The sequence below is a fragment of the Buceros rhinoceros genome, unplaced genomic scaffold (genome assembly GCF_000710305.1).
Source record: "Buceros rhinoceros silvestris isolate BGI_N320 unplaced genomic scaffold, ASM71030v1 scaffold23134, whole genome shotgun sequence".
Lineage (NCBI taxonomy): Eukaryota > Metazoa > Chordata > Aves > Bucerotiformes > Bucerotidae > Buceros > Buceros rhinoceros.
Genome location: NW_010409159.1, coordinates 6007 through 22608, shown reverse-complemented (window position 1 = coordinate 22608; position 16602 = coordinate 6007). Strand labels below are relative to the sequence as shown.

General features: G+C 47.4%; 1 protein-coding gene across 1 annotated transcript; it reads left to right on the top strand.

Moving 5' to 3' along the window:
- The first annotated feature begins 794 nt into the window (after positions 1-794).
- Positions 795-14794, top strand: PHC1 (polyhomeotic homolog 1 (Drosophila)). Its single transcript, XM_010135162.1, has 15 exons — positions 795-908; positions 1511-1621; positions 3013-3090; positions 4443-4592; positions 5565-5720; positions 6845-7343; positions 7645-7829; positions 7898-8500; positions 10672-10819; positions 10931-11139; positions 11757-11871; positions 12433-12541; positions 13180-13330; positions 13919-14150; positions 14482-14794. The coding sequence occupies exons 1-15, from the start codon at positions 795-797 to the stop codon at positions 14634-14636; spliced, it is 3015 nt and encodes a 1004-aa protein (XP_010133464.1). The 3' UTR covers positions 14637-14794.
- The last annotated feature ends 1808 nt before the right edge of the window (positions 14795-16602 follow it).

Here is a 16602-nt window from a genome sequence, read left to right as displayed (position 1 = left end):
GTTGGAAGATCTCTCTGGCTCTGCGTGAGCTTTCCGCTTGCAATTGTTGCCAGTGAACCCTTCATCCACTCTGCTTTTGACTCCATTCCTCCCAAAAGCAATTTGCCACCACAGATACCAGCTTCCAGTCTAATATTCAAGTTACAATCTGTCAGGAGCAACAAGTGGTTGGAAAGTCTGTGTGATCAGAGGAAGAAGGAAAGAAGCAGTCGAGGGCTGGGGGCTAAAGTGGGAGAAGGAGGTACCGAGTTGGTATATCTGCAGTAGAGCAGCAGAGTTGTGGGATAATGATATACCTCCTGTGGGTCTGGAGGAAGGAGAGCATCAGAAGCTGCCAAAGTGCAGTGGGCAACTGGAAGCAGAGTGCAGTTTGCCTCAGTTCACTAGCCTTTCTTGAAGGAGAGGCGATCAGGTCTGTAACCAAATAGTTGTCCAAATGAGCTGCCGCTGCTCCGTCACTCGGCTGCATTTTTAAGAATTCAGGGTGCCGTAGCTTCCAACTGTAGCATGGCAATAAAAATACGAGAATCTGTGCATTACAGTTCTGACTGTGATAATAAAAGATTTAAACTCTGAGAATGATTTCTGGGTAATTTCAGAACCTGGACATCTCTGATCCCCTGTGATGCAGCAAAGCTGTGCAAAGAGCCTGCTGCTGGGATATTCCAATAAAAAAAAAGTTGTGTAATGCAGTGAAATACAGTTTGGTTCTTTCTCTAGCCTGACTTAGTTTCCAGTTCTCTCGATGTAGATCTGGAGTCCGCCTCAGCCTGAGCTCCTGGGATCCTGTCGCCATGGAGACTGAAAGTGAGCAGAACTCCAGCTCCACCAGCGGGAGCTCCAGTTCTGGAGGAAGCACCCGTCCTCAGATATCGCAGATGTCTCTCTATGAGCGACAGGCAGTACAGGTGAGGCACCATCATGGTCTGGGATGGCATGTGCATCAGTGGAAGGTGGTGGTGAGCCCTTTTCTGTTCCTCTGAATTGTCCTGTGCCAGGGTGGGAGCATGCTCAAAGGACTGTCAAGTGTTCAAATTTAGAAATTCTTGAGCTAGGCCTGATGTTTAGCTCATGTAGCCTGATACTGTGCTTCATGTTTTATAGGTTAGTCCTCCAGTGTCCAGCCTCTTAGATTTAACCCATCCGTACTGTGATCCAATAGACTTACTACTGTTCTAGAGCAAATCATTCAGTTTATCCTCCTGGTTCCTCTATATAGTGTATATCCTCTGTATACATACCATACTGGAACACTTATCTGCCTGCTTGAGCATGCACATCCCCAAATTCCTGGAGGCTTATAACTGTGCTGTCCTAGAATACGTCTGTGATTTAGTCTCTTGCCAAATTTGTAGCTGTACTGTGAATTTTGATGTGCTATTCTAATGACTTTGCTTTTTCATGGGGTCTAGTGATGGTCCCATGGCTGTTATTTATTTCCTCTTTGCTCTCTCTAATCACATTTCAAGGGCACGCTACTTTTGACAATGGCATTTTCCTCTTTCTCTAGGCCCTGCAGGCACTCCAGAGACAGCCCAATGCAGCCCAGTACTTTCATCAGTTTATGCTCCAGCAACAGCTTAACAGTGCCCAGCTTCACAGCCTGGCTGCTGTCCAGCAGGTAAGTTGCCAGGGGGCAAAAGGAGAGGAATTGGATCGTTCGCTGGGGAAGAACCAGAGATTTTTCTCTTTATACGATGACTAGTGCACCAAGGTCGTCCTGATCCATGGTGAGACAATGAATCCCTAAACACATTGTTGAAAGCTTATACATACAGCTGGTAAACTGGAAGCCTGATGCAAAGATTCCTTTGGTTTTCAGGCCCAGAGCAAGGGAGGATAAAATTTGGCATTTCCATCAGGAGATCTGCCCTTCTGAGGCCTATGAGTAGCCTCTGCACCTTCTTTAAATGAAAGAAGGGTGCTTAAATCAGCAGTGTTTAAAAACTGTAAAAGTGAATAATGGATCGTTACTTCTCTGAGAATAAACAGGAGCTTGTGTGCATGAAATTTCAGGCACACAAAAGCAGGGTGTGAAAATTCAAGGTATCCTCTGAATTTTCTGTCTGGAAACTTAGTAGTCCATGTTTTCTTTACCATTTACTAGCAAGAGAGATCTGGGGTAGATCTTGTCCAGCCAGGAGGGTGTTTCTTTAGTTGAGATATGTTTACACAAATCAAAACATTTTATGATGTGTACTTGTTGAGTAATTTTTTTCTTTAGTAACTTTGCTCACCTACCAGACTTTGTCATCATTTGGAGGTGTATTATGCGTTATGTGACTACAGATCTGTCTGTGTAACCACATCTCCAACGTCTCCGTAGAGACGCTCCTTGGCTATATTAGTCCAGGATTTATTTGTCCTCAACATCCCTACCTGCAGTTACATTGCATAGAGGAAATGAATCCTCTCACCAGTTTTGCACAAATCTTAGATATAGACCTAACTAAACTTATACAGTGGAATTCCCATGGGATCATAGAGGTGGGGGTAAAGAAATCTAGTAATATTTACATTCCTCCACGAACCACGCTGTAATCTGTGGTTCTGCTGTATTCTGAAATTTGTTACTTGGAGTGCTATCATCGTGGTGTTCCTAAACTACTGCTGATCTTCCCTAGCAAATTGCTAATATTGTGGGGAACATCTGGGTGTTAACAGTGGATTGCAGCATCATGATGAGGGTTGCAGGGAGTAGCGTGGCAAGCTGGGGCAACAGTAGGGTATGTAGCCATGGGTGGAAGGACTGTAGGTCATGCACTGTAAGGTTCTGTTGTCCACTGCCTTGGACAGTGTTTAGGACTGAACTGGTTGGGGGAAAGTAGATACCTTGCTGAGTTGCTGCACCTGGTTTGTAGAGCATGACAAAGATTTGTAGTGGTTAGATTGTGCTCTTGTTCTCAGGAATGGGAGTAGATCCCGATGGGACCAAGTGTTCTGACAAAGTCAAGTATTTGGGGTGGATTGACAAGTTTGTTCCAGGTACTCATCTGTCACTCTCTCTTGCAGGCTACAATTGCAGCCAGTAGACAGGCCAGTTCCCCCAACACCAGCACCCCACAACAGACTACCACCACCCAGGCCTCTGTGAGTAACTGCTCCCTCACACACCTATTAAAGCCTCTTTCGCATCACTTGCCTGGTTCTTTCTCCTCTTTGTCTTTTAGGAAGGCAGTCAGCCAGGGAAACACAGCTTCTAAGAATGCTGGGAATCTACAAGATGCAGACAGCTTTGAGGATTTGGGGTGCTGTCATTATTGGTGGAGGTTGAGGAGACCAGAAAAAGTTTATGAGTGGGAGAGGCCTCTTAGCTGGAAAGGTGGACGCTGATCCTTCTTTGCTGAGGCTTTGGGAATATCTTGTTATGGATTAGAAAGGAAAGTCATGAGCAGCTTGAAAGGGAATGCTCTTTTTTTCTTGGGCAGAGTAGTAGTGTTATGTTTAAACCCCAGCCAGCAACCAAGCAGCACACAGCCACTTGCTCATTCCTCCCTGCTCCCAGTGGGATGAGGAGGAGAATTGGAGAAAAAAAAAAACCAAACTAAAACTTGTGTGGTGAGAAAAGAACAGTATAATAATTGAATTAGGATAAAATTAAAATAATAGTAATACCAGTAGAATATACAAACGAGTAATTGTGTGACGAAATTGCTCACGACCCACCGAGGCTCAGCCCATTCCCATCTAGCGATCCTGGAGGAGAAAATCCCAAAACTGTAATCCTGGAAAAGAGAGCCCCAGCTTTCCAGCCAACCCTCATCTATACACTGAGCATGACGTTGTACGATATGGAATACTCCATTGGCTGATTTTGGTCCATAGCTCTGGCTGTGCTCGCTCCCAGCTTCTGGGCCCCCTGCACACTAGCAAGACATGGGAAATAGAAAATTCCCTGATTTTTTAGCAACAACTAGAACCATCAGTTTCCTACCGGCATTCTTCTCACACCTAATCCCAGAGTGAATCCAAAGCACAGCACTGTTCTAGCTACTAAGAAGGCAAAACCAGTTCTATCTCAGCCAAAACCAGGACAAGCAGTTTGTTAAATCAGAGGAAGTCTTGTTTTGTTGTGAGTGTTGAGGAACTGGGATTTGTTCAGAGAGTGGATGAGTTGGTAGTGTAGAAATTACTTTGTTGGGTTTTTTCCTTTACTTGAGGGGCTGGAGAAAATGATGTATTTCTTCTGAGTCTCTTATTGCAGTTGCATGCTAACAGAGATACTCAGGCTCAGTGTACAAATAAAGTTAGTATCCATGGCTTTGTCTGGTTTAAACTGTGCAGCCGCTAAGACAAGAACTTCTTTTCTTCTTGGTCCCCTGTTGGATACAGGAAAGAACTGTAAAATGTCTGTTTTGGCTATACCCCAGTAAGTGAATTTGTACTTATTTCTTTGCCTCTGTTTTTTCGTATTATGATTTGGGGCCTTTCTCTGGTTTAAGATCAACCTAGCCACCACATCAGCTGCCCAACTGATCAGTCGGTCACAGAGTGTGAGTTCCCCCAGCGCCACAACCCTGACGCAGTCTGTGCTCCTTGGGAACACCACCTCACCTCCTCTCAACCAGTCACAGGCCCAGATGTATCTCCGGGTAAGACATGTGTATGCAAAATACATCCTGCTCATGAAGCCCACTTCCTAGCCACTTCAGTGTTTCACTACTTGGGATTACCAACACCGTTGGACTAACTCTAGCTTTAAGGATGATGTGCTATTTTTCAAGTTCACATGAGGAGTCTCCTGTCCCTGAAACCACAGGTTTGACTCTGGGCTCAGCTTTTCAAGGTAGATGAGCTTTGCATTGTGTGGCTCAGGTGAGATCGTTGAGAGCCGTGTTTGTCTCTGCTCTGCATAGATGTTAAAGATCCCATGGCACTTCTCACTAGCGTGTGAATGTGAGATATATGCCCTACACGTGGATGTAGCTCACAGAAATAAAGCTACTCTTCTGGTACAATGCTGGAACAGATATCTGGTAAATTACTTTCTTCTACCACTGTTGAGCTCAGGGTTGTAAGTCAGAATTCAAGTAAGTCTAGAAACATGAATCTGCATGAACAACTGTGTCACCCCTTCAATCACTTTGAAATGCTGCTAAATAGAAAACATTAGGCTTGACTACATAGCCAGTTTGGGGTTTGGTTACCTACTTGAAAAATATTTTCTGTGTCTAAGATGACTTCAGATACAGATTGTAACCTCATTCTTTTCAAGCAACTCTGGTCTTGAATGTATGTCTTTTATCACTGTTTCTCAACCAGTACCAGATACACATCTGAAAATTCGATGATATCCCAGTCTTCTAGCTAGCCCTGGGCAGCTTGTGGGACTTGGCCCAGGCCCATGTTTGACAGAAGAGTGCTTGTTTCCATAAGGGAACTGGTCCTGTTTTCCTGCTCACGAGGGTTACGTTCAATGTTACAGTGCAGGGGGGGTTGGGGGTTTTGCAACATGTGACATTGCAGCCCAGTGTTGCTTCGTAATCTGTTTGCTTGTGGTTTGCTTTCTTTCTCTCTTCCCCTCCGTTCCTTTCGTTCCACGTCACCTGACTCTCCCTCAACAGCCACAGCTGGGGAACCTGTTGCAGGTAAACCGGACCTTGGGCCGCAATGTGCCTCTTGCCTCCCAACTCATCCTGATGCCCAATGGGGCTGTGGCTGCTGTCCAGCAGGAGGTACCACCCACTCAGTCTCCTGGGGTCCATGCGGACACAGACCAGGTCAGTGACACTCCCACCCAGAGTCCTCCCCTCCCCCCCTCCCTGTCACTCCACACTTCTGGTCTCTGTCTCCAGCCGTCCTTGTATAGTGGATTAGCTCTGTTTTATCCCCAACCTGTGTCCCTGTGCAGGCAGGAGATTCTGTTCTTGCCTGCCACCTTGTTTTTCTCATGTTTGCCTTTTCCCTCCAGAGATGGGATTAATTTCTGCTTAAAATTTCTGGGGTGAGCCACAGGCTGCATCAATCCCATCTTCACAGTTTCTCAATTGTCTTTGTGTGAGAAGAATTGTTGAATTTTGTGTCCAGTTTTCAGTCACTCTGCAAGGAATAGACTTTGCCAGTGGCAGTATTCCTTCACCCAGTTGGTTTGTTGTTGAAAAGATGCCAGAGACCAAGCAGGCCACATGGTCTTAGCTCCTGCATTCATTGATGAGTAATCCCGGAGGTCAGGGAGCTGCCAACGCTTCCTGTTTTCCTTGTCCTGTTCCAGTTATTCTTGGGAATTCCAGATACTTCATATTTTTCTTGTCTGGAGCACTTTTGTTGAAGGAAAGTCAGTCATGATCAAATCTGGAAGATAACAATGTATTTGGAGGAGGAGTGAATACAGAGGATGGCAGCACCAAAATGCAGAGGAACTGGTGAAATCAGGGCTGCAGGCCATGAGTGATCTCTGGGCCTGCTGAGTGGAAAGCCCTACACAGGGGCAGCAGGCAGGTGGCACGAAAATTGAAAAGGAATGACTGGTCTTTAAAGGGGTACGTCAGTGCTCCTAGAGCTGTGCTGAGAGGGGTCCTACCAATGCAAAGGCACAGCGGGCAGGTCTGAAGGCTGTCCCATACCTTGGAGAATGGTGGTGTCCTGATGTGCTCTTCAGAAAGTGCCAAGAGATCTTTTAACTTCCATCAGAGATGGGGCAGGAAGGAGTTCAGGATAATGTGTTTCCTGGGGAGGGCTGTGCCTGAGCTTTGCCTCGCAGTGTTAGCCAGCTCCACATGTGAGAGTCAAAGCATCAGCTTAGCCTGCATCCCAGTACAGTGTGTCGTGCATGTGTTCTCTGCCAAACTTCCAGCAAGTAACGTACGTAAAGCAAATGGATTCTGTTTTGTATACGTGTTTCTAGGTGCAGAACTTGGCTGTGAGGAGCCAGCAGCCCTCAGCCGCTAACGCCCAGCTCCAAAGCTCTGCTCAGAAGGCAGTTCTGCCAGGAAGCTCCCAGGCTTCAGGCTTAGCCCAGGCCACCAGCACAGGCCAGACCCTGGCAGTGGCTCAGGCCTCCTCCAGCAGCACAGGCCAGTCCCTCAACTTGAGTCAGGGAGCAGCAGGCAGCAATGGTGTCTCTGGGGGTGTGGTGGCAAGTGGTGGGAGCCAGACCTCAACAGGATTGAGCCAGAACTCCTCAGCAGGCGCCGCTGGCAGTTGCCAGAGGAAAGGCACCGGAGTGGTTCAACCGTTACCGGTAGCAGCTGCCCAAGCTGTGACTGTCAGCCAGGGAAGCCAGACAGAGGCAGAGAATGCAGCCACAAAGAAGGGTGAAACGGACAGTGGTGGACAGCAAACAGTGGGCATGAACCTGACCAGGACCGCTACACCAGCACCCAGCCAGACATTGATCAGCTCAGGTAAGTGCAGAACTATTCCTTCTTTTTGAGCCCCCTGGGCTTTTGCAAGAGTGCCATTTGAAAGTAAGTCCAGTGCTGAGAGGTTTTCCAGCATGCCTCCCAGCCTCTGGGTTCCCTGAGGCTTGTCTCTAGGTGTTATCACTCTCTATTAGCCAGAGAAGTTGATTTACTCCCCCAGTCCTTTTGGAGTTTAATGACTCAAACCAGTGCAGTGGCTGCCTGCATTTTTTTGTTGTTGTTGTTCCCAGCTGCACTGTTGCTAACTTTTGTGCTTTCCTCTTCTCATTCTGTGTTTGTATAGCCACATATACACAGATACAGCCACACTCACTGATCCAGCAGCAGCAGCAGATCCACCTGCAGAAGCAGGTGGTGATCCAGCAGCAGATTGCCATTCATCACCAGCAGCAGTTCCAACACCGCCAGTCACAGCTCCTCCACACAGCCACCCATCTTCAGCTGGCCCAACAGCAGCAACAGCAGCAAGCACCATCTCTCACCAGATTTCCCAACCCCGCCAGTCACAGCTCCTCCACACAGCCACCCATCTTCAGCTGGCCCAACAGCAGCAACAGCAGCAAGCACCATCTCTCACCCAACAGCAGCAGCAAGCTCAACCTCCGCAGCAACAGGCTCCACCTCAGAACCAGCAGCAGGCTCAGACCCTTGTGGTGCAGCCTATGTTGCAGTCCCAGCCACAGCCTGTGCAGCTCCAGCAGGACAGTCCTTGCCAGCCATCCACCAAGTCACCTGTTCCAATTCAGTCAAAATCTCTGGTCACCCCCATCAAACCACCTCAGCTTGGGCCTGCCAAAATGTCAGCAACACAGCAGCCTCCACCACACATCCCAGTGCAGGTGGTGGGTACCCGGCAGCAGGGCTCAGGCCAAGCCCAAGCACTGGGTTTGGCTCAGATTGCCGCAGCAGTGCCGACATCCCGGGGAATGCCAGCCGTAGTCCAGCCTGTTTCCCAAGCCCATGCTGCTTCCCCTTCATCATCTTCAGCCCCAGCATCCTCGCAGGAAGCTCCTCCTCTCACCACAGGGGTGAATTTGGCACAAGTTCAAGGCACAGCCCACATGGTGAAGAGCCCAGCCTCCTCTCCAGTTGTGGCTCAGATGCCATCAGCATTCTACATGCAGTCTGTCCAGTTGCCAGTAAGTGATACCATTGAGAAGGAGAATAGCATATGGATTCTCTTTGTTCATTCCTAGGACACCAATCGCAGTCCAGGCCCAGGTCAGTGGGATGGGATGGGTAAGGGGTTTGGGTAAAGGGACGTGGAGACTTTTTTCACTCAAAACCAACTAATTCCTATCCAGCCCTTGAGGTTACTGACTACAAGCATTCCTCTTCCACATTATTATTCAAAGGCTCGCATGAAGTAAAGAGATGAGACTCAGACCCCATCCTGAATGGTGTAGGTGTCCACATCACACACTAAATATCCCATTTAACAATACGGTGGGTTGACCTTGGCTGGCTTCCAGGTGAACCATCAAACTGCTCTATCACTCCCCCTTTACAACAGGACAGGGGGAGAAAAATACAATGAAAAGCTCATGGGTCAAGGTAAGGACAGGGACATCACTTACCAATTACCATTATAGGCAGTTTAGGGAAATTAATTTAATTTACTGCCAATTAATCAGAGGAGGATAATGAGATAATATTCTTATTGGAACAGATCTAAAAAGCACCTTCTCTCCTTCACAGGCTAATCTTCACTCCCAGCTATTCTACCTCTTTGCCCTGAGTGGTGCAGAAGACAGGGAATGGGGGTTGTGGTCAGTTCATAACGTTTTGCCTCTGCTGCTCCTTCCTCCTCACACTTCTTCCTTTGTTGCAGAATGGGGTCTCTCCCACAGGAGACAGTCCTCCGTGAACTTCTCCAACATAAGTCCTTCCCACAGGCTGCAGTTCTTCATGAATTCCTCCAGTGTGGGTCCCTTCTGCAGGGTGCAGTCCTTCAGGAACAGACTGCTCCAGCATGTGTTCTCTATGGGGTCACAAGTCCTGCCAGAAAACCTGCTTCAGTATGGGCCCTCCTCTGTGGGGCCACAGGTCCTGCTAGAAGCCTGCTCCAGAGTGGACTGCCCATGGGGTCACAGTCTCCTTCGGGCACATCCACCTGCTCTGGTGTGAGGTCCTTCACAGGCTCTGGGTGGGTATCTGCTCCACCATGGGCTGCAGGGAGACAGGCTGCCTCACCATGATCTTCATCACAGGCTGCGGGGGAATCTCTGCTATGGCATCTGGAGCGCCTCCTTCCTCCTTCTGTGCTGACCTTCGTGTCTGCAGAGTTGTTTCTCTTACACATTCTCACTTCTCTCTCCCAGTTGCTGTTGCACAGTATTTTTGATCTGTTCTTAAATATGTTATCACAGAGGGCTCAGCTTTGGCCAGCAGCATTTCCTTCTTGGAGCCAGCTGGAATTGGCTGTCAGACACGGGGGAAACTTCTCACAGTGTCTTCTCATGGTCTGTCTCACGGTGTCTTCTCACAGAAGTCACCCCTGCAGCCCCACTGCTACCAAAACCTTGTGAATAAACCCAATACAAACAATATCTGACCTCTTGTCTCTCTCAGGAGAGAGATGAAAGCTGAGTGGGCCATGAAGACTGAACTTCCCGCTCCTCACTAGGTGCAGATACCTCCGGGTCAGAGACTCCTTGGGGTGCGGTACCAGGCACTGACTCTAGGCTCTCTCAGAGGAGATCCGCTACCAATGGGCTGTGCAGAGGAGAACAAAGATGGCTCACATTCTGTAGACTGTGGACTGTGCAGCTCGGGCCTGCCTGACACCCTGGGACAGCAGCACGTTGCTAGCTCAGGTGTCTTTAGCCAGTTGCTGAGACTGTTCCTAAACTCCGGCTGCTTCTTCAGGAAGATGTCAGGATTTGTCCTAATTTTTGAAGTGGGGGGCAATTCTGCTCTCATCTGACATGTGTCCCCTACTCTTTCGACTCTCTTTCATTGAAACTGATCTGATTTAGCCAAAAGCCTGTTTGGAAACTGCTGAGTGACTGCCATTCCATTTCTTTCTTCCTGGAATAATCCTTTGAGGTTCTTGGTATGGTATCAGTGTATTAACATGAATCAGGACAACGGATCCTAGTCACAGTGGTATTCTAGTGAGTCTTCTGAAATTTTACTCCCTACTAAGCAAATGCTCCTAAGTAGAGGGAGCTAGAGGCATCTCCAGAAGGAACTTGGCTGGAAATGAAGTACGATTGAGCAGGATACATCTTCCTTTTGTCTTCAGTCTGTCTTGTTCTTTGCTTTGGAGCTTCTCTCTCTGCCTATATGTTCCTCTTTATTCACGCAGGGCAAGTCTCAGACTTTAGCGGTAAAGCGCAAGGCAGAATCAGAGGAGGAGAAGGAGGAGTCATCCGGTGTCCCTGCACTCGTGCCTGCCAGGACCTCTCCTGTGACAGACATCCCCAAAAACGTGGAGGAGAAGAGTGGCCTTGGAGGTGAGGTACAAAGGAGAGCTCTGCTTGTGTGTGCTCATGATCTGACCTCATACTCCATTGAAGTAGTAGATGGAGCAAAGCTAACTGACTCTTGTGCTGTTAACTTTGCAGATAAATCTGATCCTGCTGCCATTGCAACCCCAAATACCACCTCAAGTGAAGGAGCATCAGTCACCCCCACCTCTGCTCCCACCCCAAACCTGGCAATGGTGTCACGTCAGATGGGAGACTCCAAACCCCCACAAGCCATCGTCAAGCCTCAGATCCTCACACACATCATTGAAGGCTTTGTCATCCAGGAAGGAGCAGAGCCCTTTCCGGTAGGGATTCTCTGCTGGGAGGGAGGGAGGTGTAGTGCCTGCCCTCTTGGGAGGGTGGCTTATCTCAGGGTGGGTTTACATCCTTGGAGAGGAGTTTCTTTTCCCATATTCCAACTCAGCATTTTTAGCCTCAGACACAATGAAGAGGAAGGGAAAGGAGGGAGGTGTCATGCAGTCAAGACATTAAGGAAACAAGACATTAAGTGGTGGCATTAAAGGAGTGGCTTGGGAGTGGTAAAACAAGTGTAATGGGAACTGTTTTCTCCAGTAGTCCCTAAAGGAATGATTTATGCAGGAATTGTAAGAAGGTTCTTCTCTCAGGTTTTTAGTGAAGGAAAGACGCACACTGCATTTTAGAAAAGCAGCAAATAAAGCAAATACAGAGAAATGCAGTTACGTGGAATATTCAAGGCAGATAGTACTTGGCGATCTTTGAGTGAACTGCCAAGCCTGTGAGTCAGGAAGGAGTAATAATTTTGTTCAGCATCTCTCCTTCCCTAGTAGGCAGAGGGATTCTTCTGAGCTTTAATAAGGTGTGAGCAACATATACCTTGCAAAGGGTGGTGGACACAGAGAATGCTTTACTGATAGGCCCAACTCTTTCTCTTCCTGTCTAGGTGGGTTGTTCTCAGCTGCTGAAAGAATCTGAAAAGCCACTGCAGGGAGATACTCCTTCTGGCCAGAGTGAGAACCAGTCCAGCAATTCTCCGGGAGCAGACAGTGCTTCTATGGGTGAGTTTCAGCACCAGGGGACCTAGCTAGTATTACTGAAAGTCTCTGCTCTCTGATACTGTATTACTAACTTTATACATTATGGACTTGTATATCTTCCTGCCTTCCTGCTAACTCCCTAGAGACTCCAGCTACAGACCTAGGATCTCCTTTTCTTGAGTGCCAGAAGACAATACTTTGTTGTTGTAAATATGATCTAACACACCCCATGTCAGCAGTAAGCAGGAGAATCTGAACTGTACCTGTTTTTAATGACTCTGAAGGATGTGTGGACACAGCAGAGTGTGCAGTGATGGGGATTTTCCGCACAGACTTGTAGCATATGAGGGATATGCTATTTTTTTGAAGCGAAACAAGAAGAAATAAACTTCTGTTCAATATTCTGGGGTCCTAATTAGTGGAGCTTCTGCCTCTCTTTCCCCAAGCTAACTGCTTAGTAGATTCAACAGTGAACAGTGCCTGGAATCTGTCTGCTCAGAAGAGTAGTGCAGTGGGGAACCATAGTGTGTGATCTGCTTCAGTTCAGGTCATCAACTGGTGTGTATCTCTATATCTCACTAGAGCTTGAGAAGGCAGCAAACTTGCTGAAATGTGAATACTGTGGGAAGTATGCCCCAGCAACCCAGTTCCGTGGCTCCAAGAGGTTCTGTTCCATGACCTGTGCTAAAAGGTAATAGCAAGACATAATCTTCCTTTTTTCTGACTGGAACTGGGCATGTGCCTTTTCTCCAGGTAGTGTGCAACACTTCAGTACATTTGATCCTCCCTCCATGGGATGCGCTGGACACAGAGATCCTTTAGACTCTTAACTGATCCGTGAATGCTTCTAGATCCGGAGAGGTGAATGTGGCGCGGAGTGTAAATGGGGTTTCTGACTTGCTTAGAAAATCAAGGGGGAAGGGTGAAGTTCTGGGGCTCCAAAGAACTTCTCTTCAGTCAAATGTACATTTGACTGATGAAATGAGTGGATACTGGTAGCTTGGTACTAGACAAAGACACAAGGGAGCACAGGGGAAGAAACATGGGGAGAAGTTAGACTAGTCGTTGCTGCCTCCTATTCATAGCAGAGTGCTTGTTATGGGTCTTTTTTCCCTTAGGGGAATGACTTAATTGACCCTTCAGATGTTAGATCAAGACTCTGGTGTCCAAATATTCTTGTGTCAGAAGTCTGGACTGGTTCTTTCCAAGGCGGAGGAGGAACAGAACTTGATGGTAAAGAGGAGTTTTATCCCCATCTAGAGCAAGGAGAAGCAGTAGGTTTAGATAGTTGTTGTCTCCTAACTGCTGCTCTGCTTCTCCTTATTTGAGGTACAACGTCAGCTGCAGCCATCAGTTTCGGCTACAGAGAAAGAAGATGAAGGAATTTCAGGAAGCTAACTATGCTCGTGTGCGCCGGCGGGGATCACGGCGTAGCAGCTCTGAAATTGCTCGAACAAAGATCCAGGGCAAGCGCCACAGGGTGAGGACACGGTGCTTTCTGCCTCTCTCAAGGCAGGTTTCAGTGTAAAGGTTGTCACTGCTGTGTGCACCACTTTTTCACAGTGGGTGTAGTCGTACAGGATGTAGCAAGTGCACACTGACACAGTCTTTACTCAAGGCATAGTGATCTGTTTTCTAATCACTCATTGACTGAAGAAACTGGATTCACATTTGCTCTTGTTTTGTTGCTCTGTGTGTGCTCCCATGTGTGTCTCGGAGGTCTCAGTGAGCGGATCAGCTGACAGCTTTGGTAAAAACCAGTCCACATTTCCCATTTGGTTAGCGTTCTTCCACGTGAATTATTTGAATGAGAGAGAGAAGAATTGAATGAGCTTCAGCTCATGGGAGGATGGGTAGAAGGAAGAGGAAAGGAGGCAAGAATAATAAGGTCTCCCTTTTGTAGCATCAGAGAGCTCTTGTGTCAGCTGCCCCTGGACCAACAGCTTGAGACAGTTGTCCCAGACTGTTGGGACAACTTCTGCTGTTCTCAATGTCTTGTTTTGCACCTAGAAATTGTGAATTTCTTACAGAATGCTTTTTGTTTTCTTTCTTTCCCCCGGGCTTGTAGGGCCAGGAAGATTCAAGTCGAGGCTCTGATAACTCCAGCTATGATGAAGCTTTGTCTCCTACATCTCCAGGACCCCTGTCAGTAAGGGCCAGTCATGGAGAGAGAGACCTGGCAAACTCTAGTATGGCCCCACCTACCCCAGATCTACACGGCATCAACCCAGTCTTCCTGTCCAGCAACCCCAGTCGTTGGAGTGTGGAGGAAGTGTATGAGTTCATTGCGTCACTGCAAGGTGAAGTTAAGATCCTCTCCTGCACTCCTGTAGTCCAGCAGCATGGGGAAATTTGTTGGCTTTCTTTCTGGAAAGGAAGTGGTGTCAGTGATGCCTAGGGGTTTTACTGCACTTTTGTACGTGTTTCTGAATTGGAGTAGGTCATACATATGTATGACTTCTCAAGCAGCCTGTGTCCTCACTCAGGCAGACTGTGGAGCAGAGTGGGGAAGCGGGTGCTGGTTAGATTCCTGGCTTGCTTTCTGTACGTGCCAGAGGCTCAAAGTTGGGAACAAGGCAAGTGCCCAGGGCACATCCGTTTCTCAGTGCTCATTATTGCTTGGTTTCACAGGGTGCCAGGAGATTGCAGAGGAGTTTCGCTCACAAGAAATTGATGGCCAGGCTCTGTTACTTCTGAAGGAGGAACACCTCATGAGTGCCATGAACATCAAGCTGGGACCAGCTCTCAAGATCTGTGCCAAGATCAATGTCCTCAAGGAGACCTAACAGCTCTGAACCCAGACATCTCACTTTTGACCCCAGGGCAGCTGCCAGCTTTGGAGCATCTTGCTGGGGCAGGGAAGAATGGGACTGTCCCCTGCGGTCTTGCATTCAAGACAAATGAGAAGGAATTTAACTGATTGAAACTGCCATGCCCATGTCTTAGTCCCTTAATGGTGCTACGAGGGGGAGGAAAGCTCCCACCTGGGGCCTTGAAACATCTTTCCTTCTTCCTGATTTTGAATATGCCTCTCCTGTATACCACATAAAGTCGTGAAGGGGATATCTTTTGTCTTAGCAGACTTCTGAAAGGGAACTTCCCTTGCCCCTTTTCGCTACAGCAGGTCTGCTAGATCTTAGTTTTGAATCTCACTGTGTCAGAACTTGAGGCATAGGAAGAGCTGGTCCCACATGGACATTGGAAGCAGCTGTGCCTGGGGCATTTAGGAAGGGGAACTAGTCTATTCCAAGTGACAGAGGTGGACAAACAAGAATTTGAGCAGAAGGGGCTGCTGCTGTTCCACTCTTAAAAAAAATACCTAGGCTGCTCATGAACTGTGTTTAATAGCCATTCCAGCATGCATACCAAACTTGAAGGCCCGTGGCAATAGGAGCTGCCTTAGCTTTACTGTTTCCGGTAGAGAGGCAGAGTGAAGGCAAAGTGTTGTGGCAGCTATTCACTCCAGGTGCTCTGCTCTGAACAAGTCAGAGGAGGATTTATCCTGAGTACTTATGACAAGGTGATGGGAAAATTGAAGGGGATTGCCTTACATTAGGGAACCCTGGAGCACTAGGTTTGTCTCTCCATTGTGCTAGGGCATAATTTACAGATCCAAAGCAGTCTCTAGAAGCTCCAAGGCTCTTCATAAAATGGGCTAGGGTTTTGATTTTGGGATTTTTTTTTTTTTGTGTTCTCTTACCAGTTTGTATTATTTTTGTGTCTACCTTCATTATCCTCAGGAGAGCTTATGGGACAAAGTTGAAGCCGGCAGGATTCTATCACATGCCTTAGGCTGTTTTTTTTTTTTTTACCTATGCTGGAGTTGTAAAACAGATATTTCTATTCCTCAGTTAAACCAAAAACACACCCTCCAACAACTGAATACTTATCCTTTAATACTATTCCTCCTTTCTAAGGAGTAGACTTATGTTTTAGGCCAAGTCCTTCCCTTTCAGCCCTTCCAAGGCTGGGGTTTTTTAAGGACCAAATGTGGTTTTCTGAAGGTGAAAACCTGGGCAGAGTTCTTCTCTTGCAGAAGAAACTCTGTTTTTTAAAAAAAAACAAACAAAACCCCCCCCCAAACAAAAACCACCCGAACAAATACCAGGAAAAAACCTGAAGAAATTACACAAAGCATGAAGAGGTAAGTGCCCCCTAGAGCCAAATACCAGAAAGCAAGATGATTTTATAAACCATGTGTCTCAGCTTTTCTGTTTTCAAAAGTTTCATGTGAGTATTGGAGTGAAACTTAAGACTGTTCTATGTGGAAAGCACCTACTGTCGCAGGAAAGCTGTAAGTGGCACGGGAGGAGACCTGATAGGGTAGGTAGGAAAACATTAGAGATCTTTGGAATGGGCTCTACTGACCCAGGTTAGAGAGGGGGGGAAGGTGCTTAGAAAATGGATTAACTGTGGCAGCAGCTTCCAAGTCTTAATTGTACCGTTTAATCTCACTTATATGTCATCCTTGTTTCTGTGAAGGAAGACTTCTGAGGCTTCTTGAATGAAAACAGGCCCAAAGGAAGCTGCCCATGCTTGCATCCTGATAATGCCATTTTGTCTGATGTAATTTGGGGGCAGGGAAGAGGGAGCAGTCACCAGGGGAGGGCTGCCCTTAAACCACTTCATCCTTAGCAGGCTGGGTGTGATAAAACTCCTGTTTAGCTTGGCCCTGGGCAGGGTAGGCAGGCAGCTAGCCTGCCTATGATACTAGCTACTTCTGAGGACCAGATTTTGTTTCAGTCAAATGGG

Bases quoted from the DNA above. Each gene is read 5' to 3' on its own strand.
- PHC1 (XM_010135162.1), top strand. From the start codon at position 795: ATGGAGACTGAAAGTGAGCAGAACTCCAGCTCCACCAGCGGGAGCTCC. The intron at 11,140-11,756 runs GTAGGGATTCTC...CTTCCTGTCTAG, and splicing joins AAGGAGCAGAGCCCTTTCCG to GTGGGTTGTTCTCAGCTGCT. The intron at 12,542-13,179 runs GTAATAGCAAGA...TCCTTATTTGAG, and splicing joins TCCATGACCTGTGCTAAAAG to GTACAACGTCAGCTGCAGCC.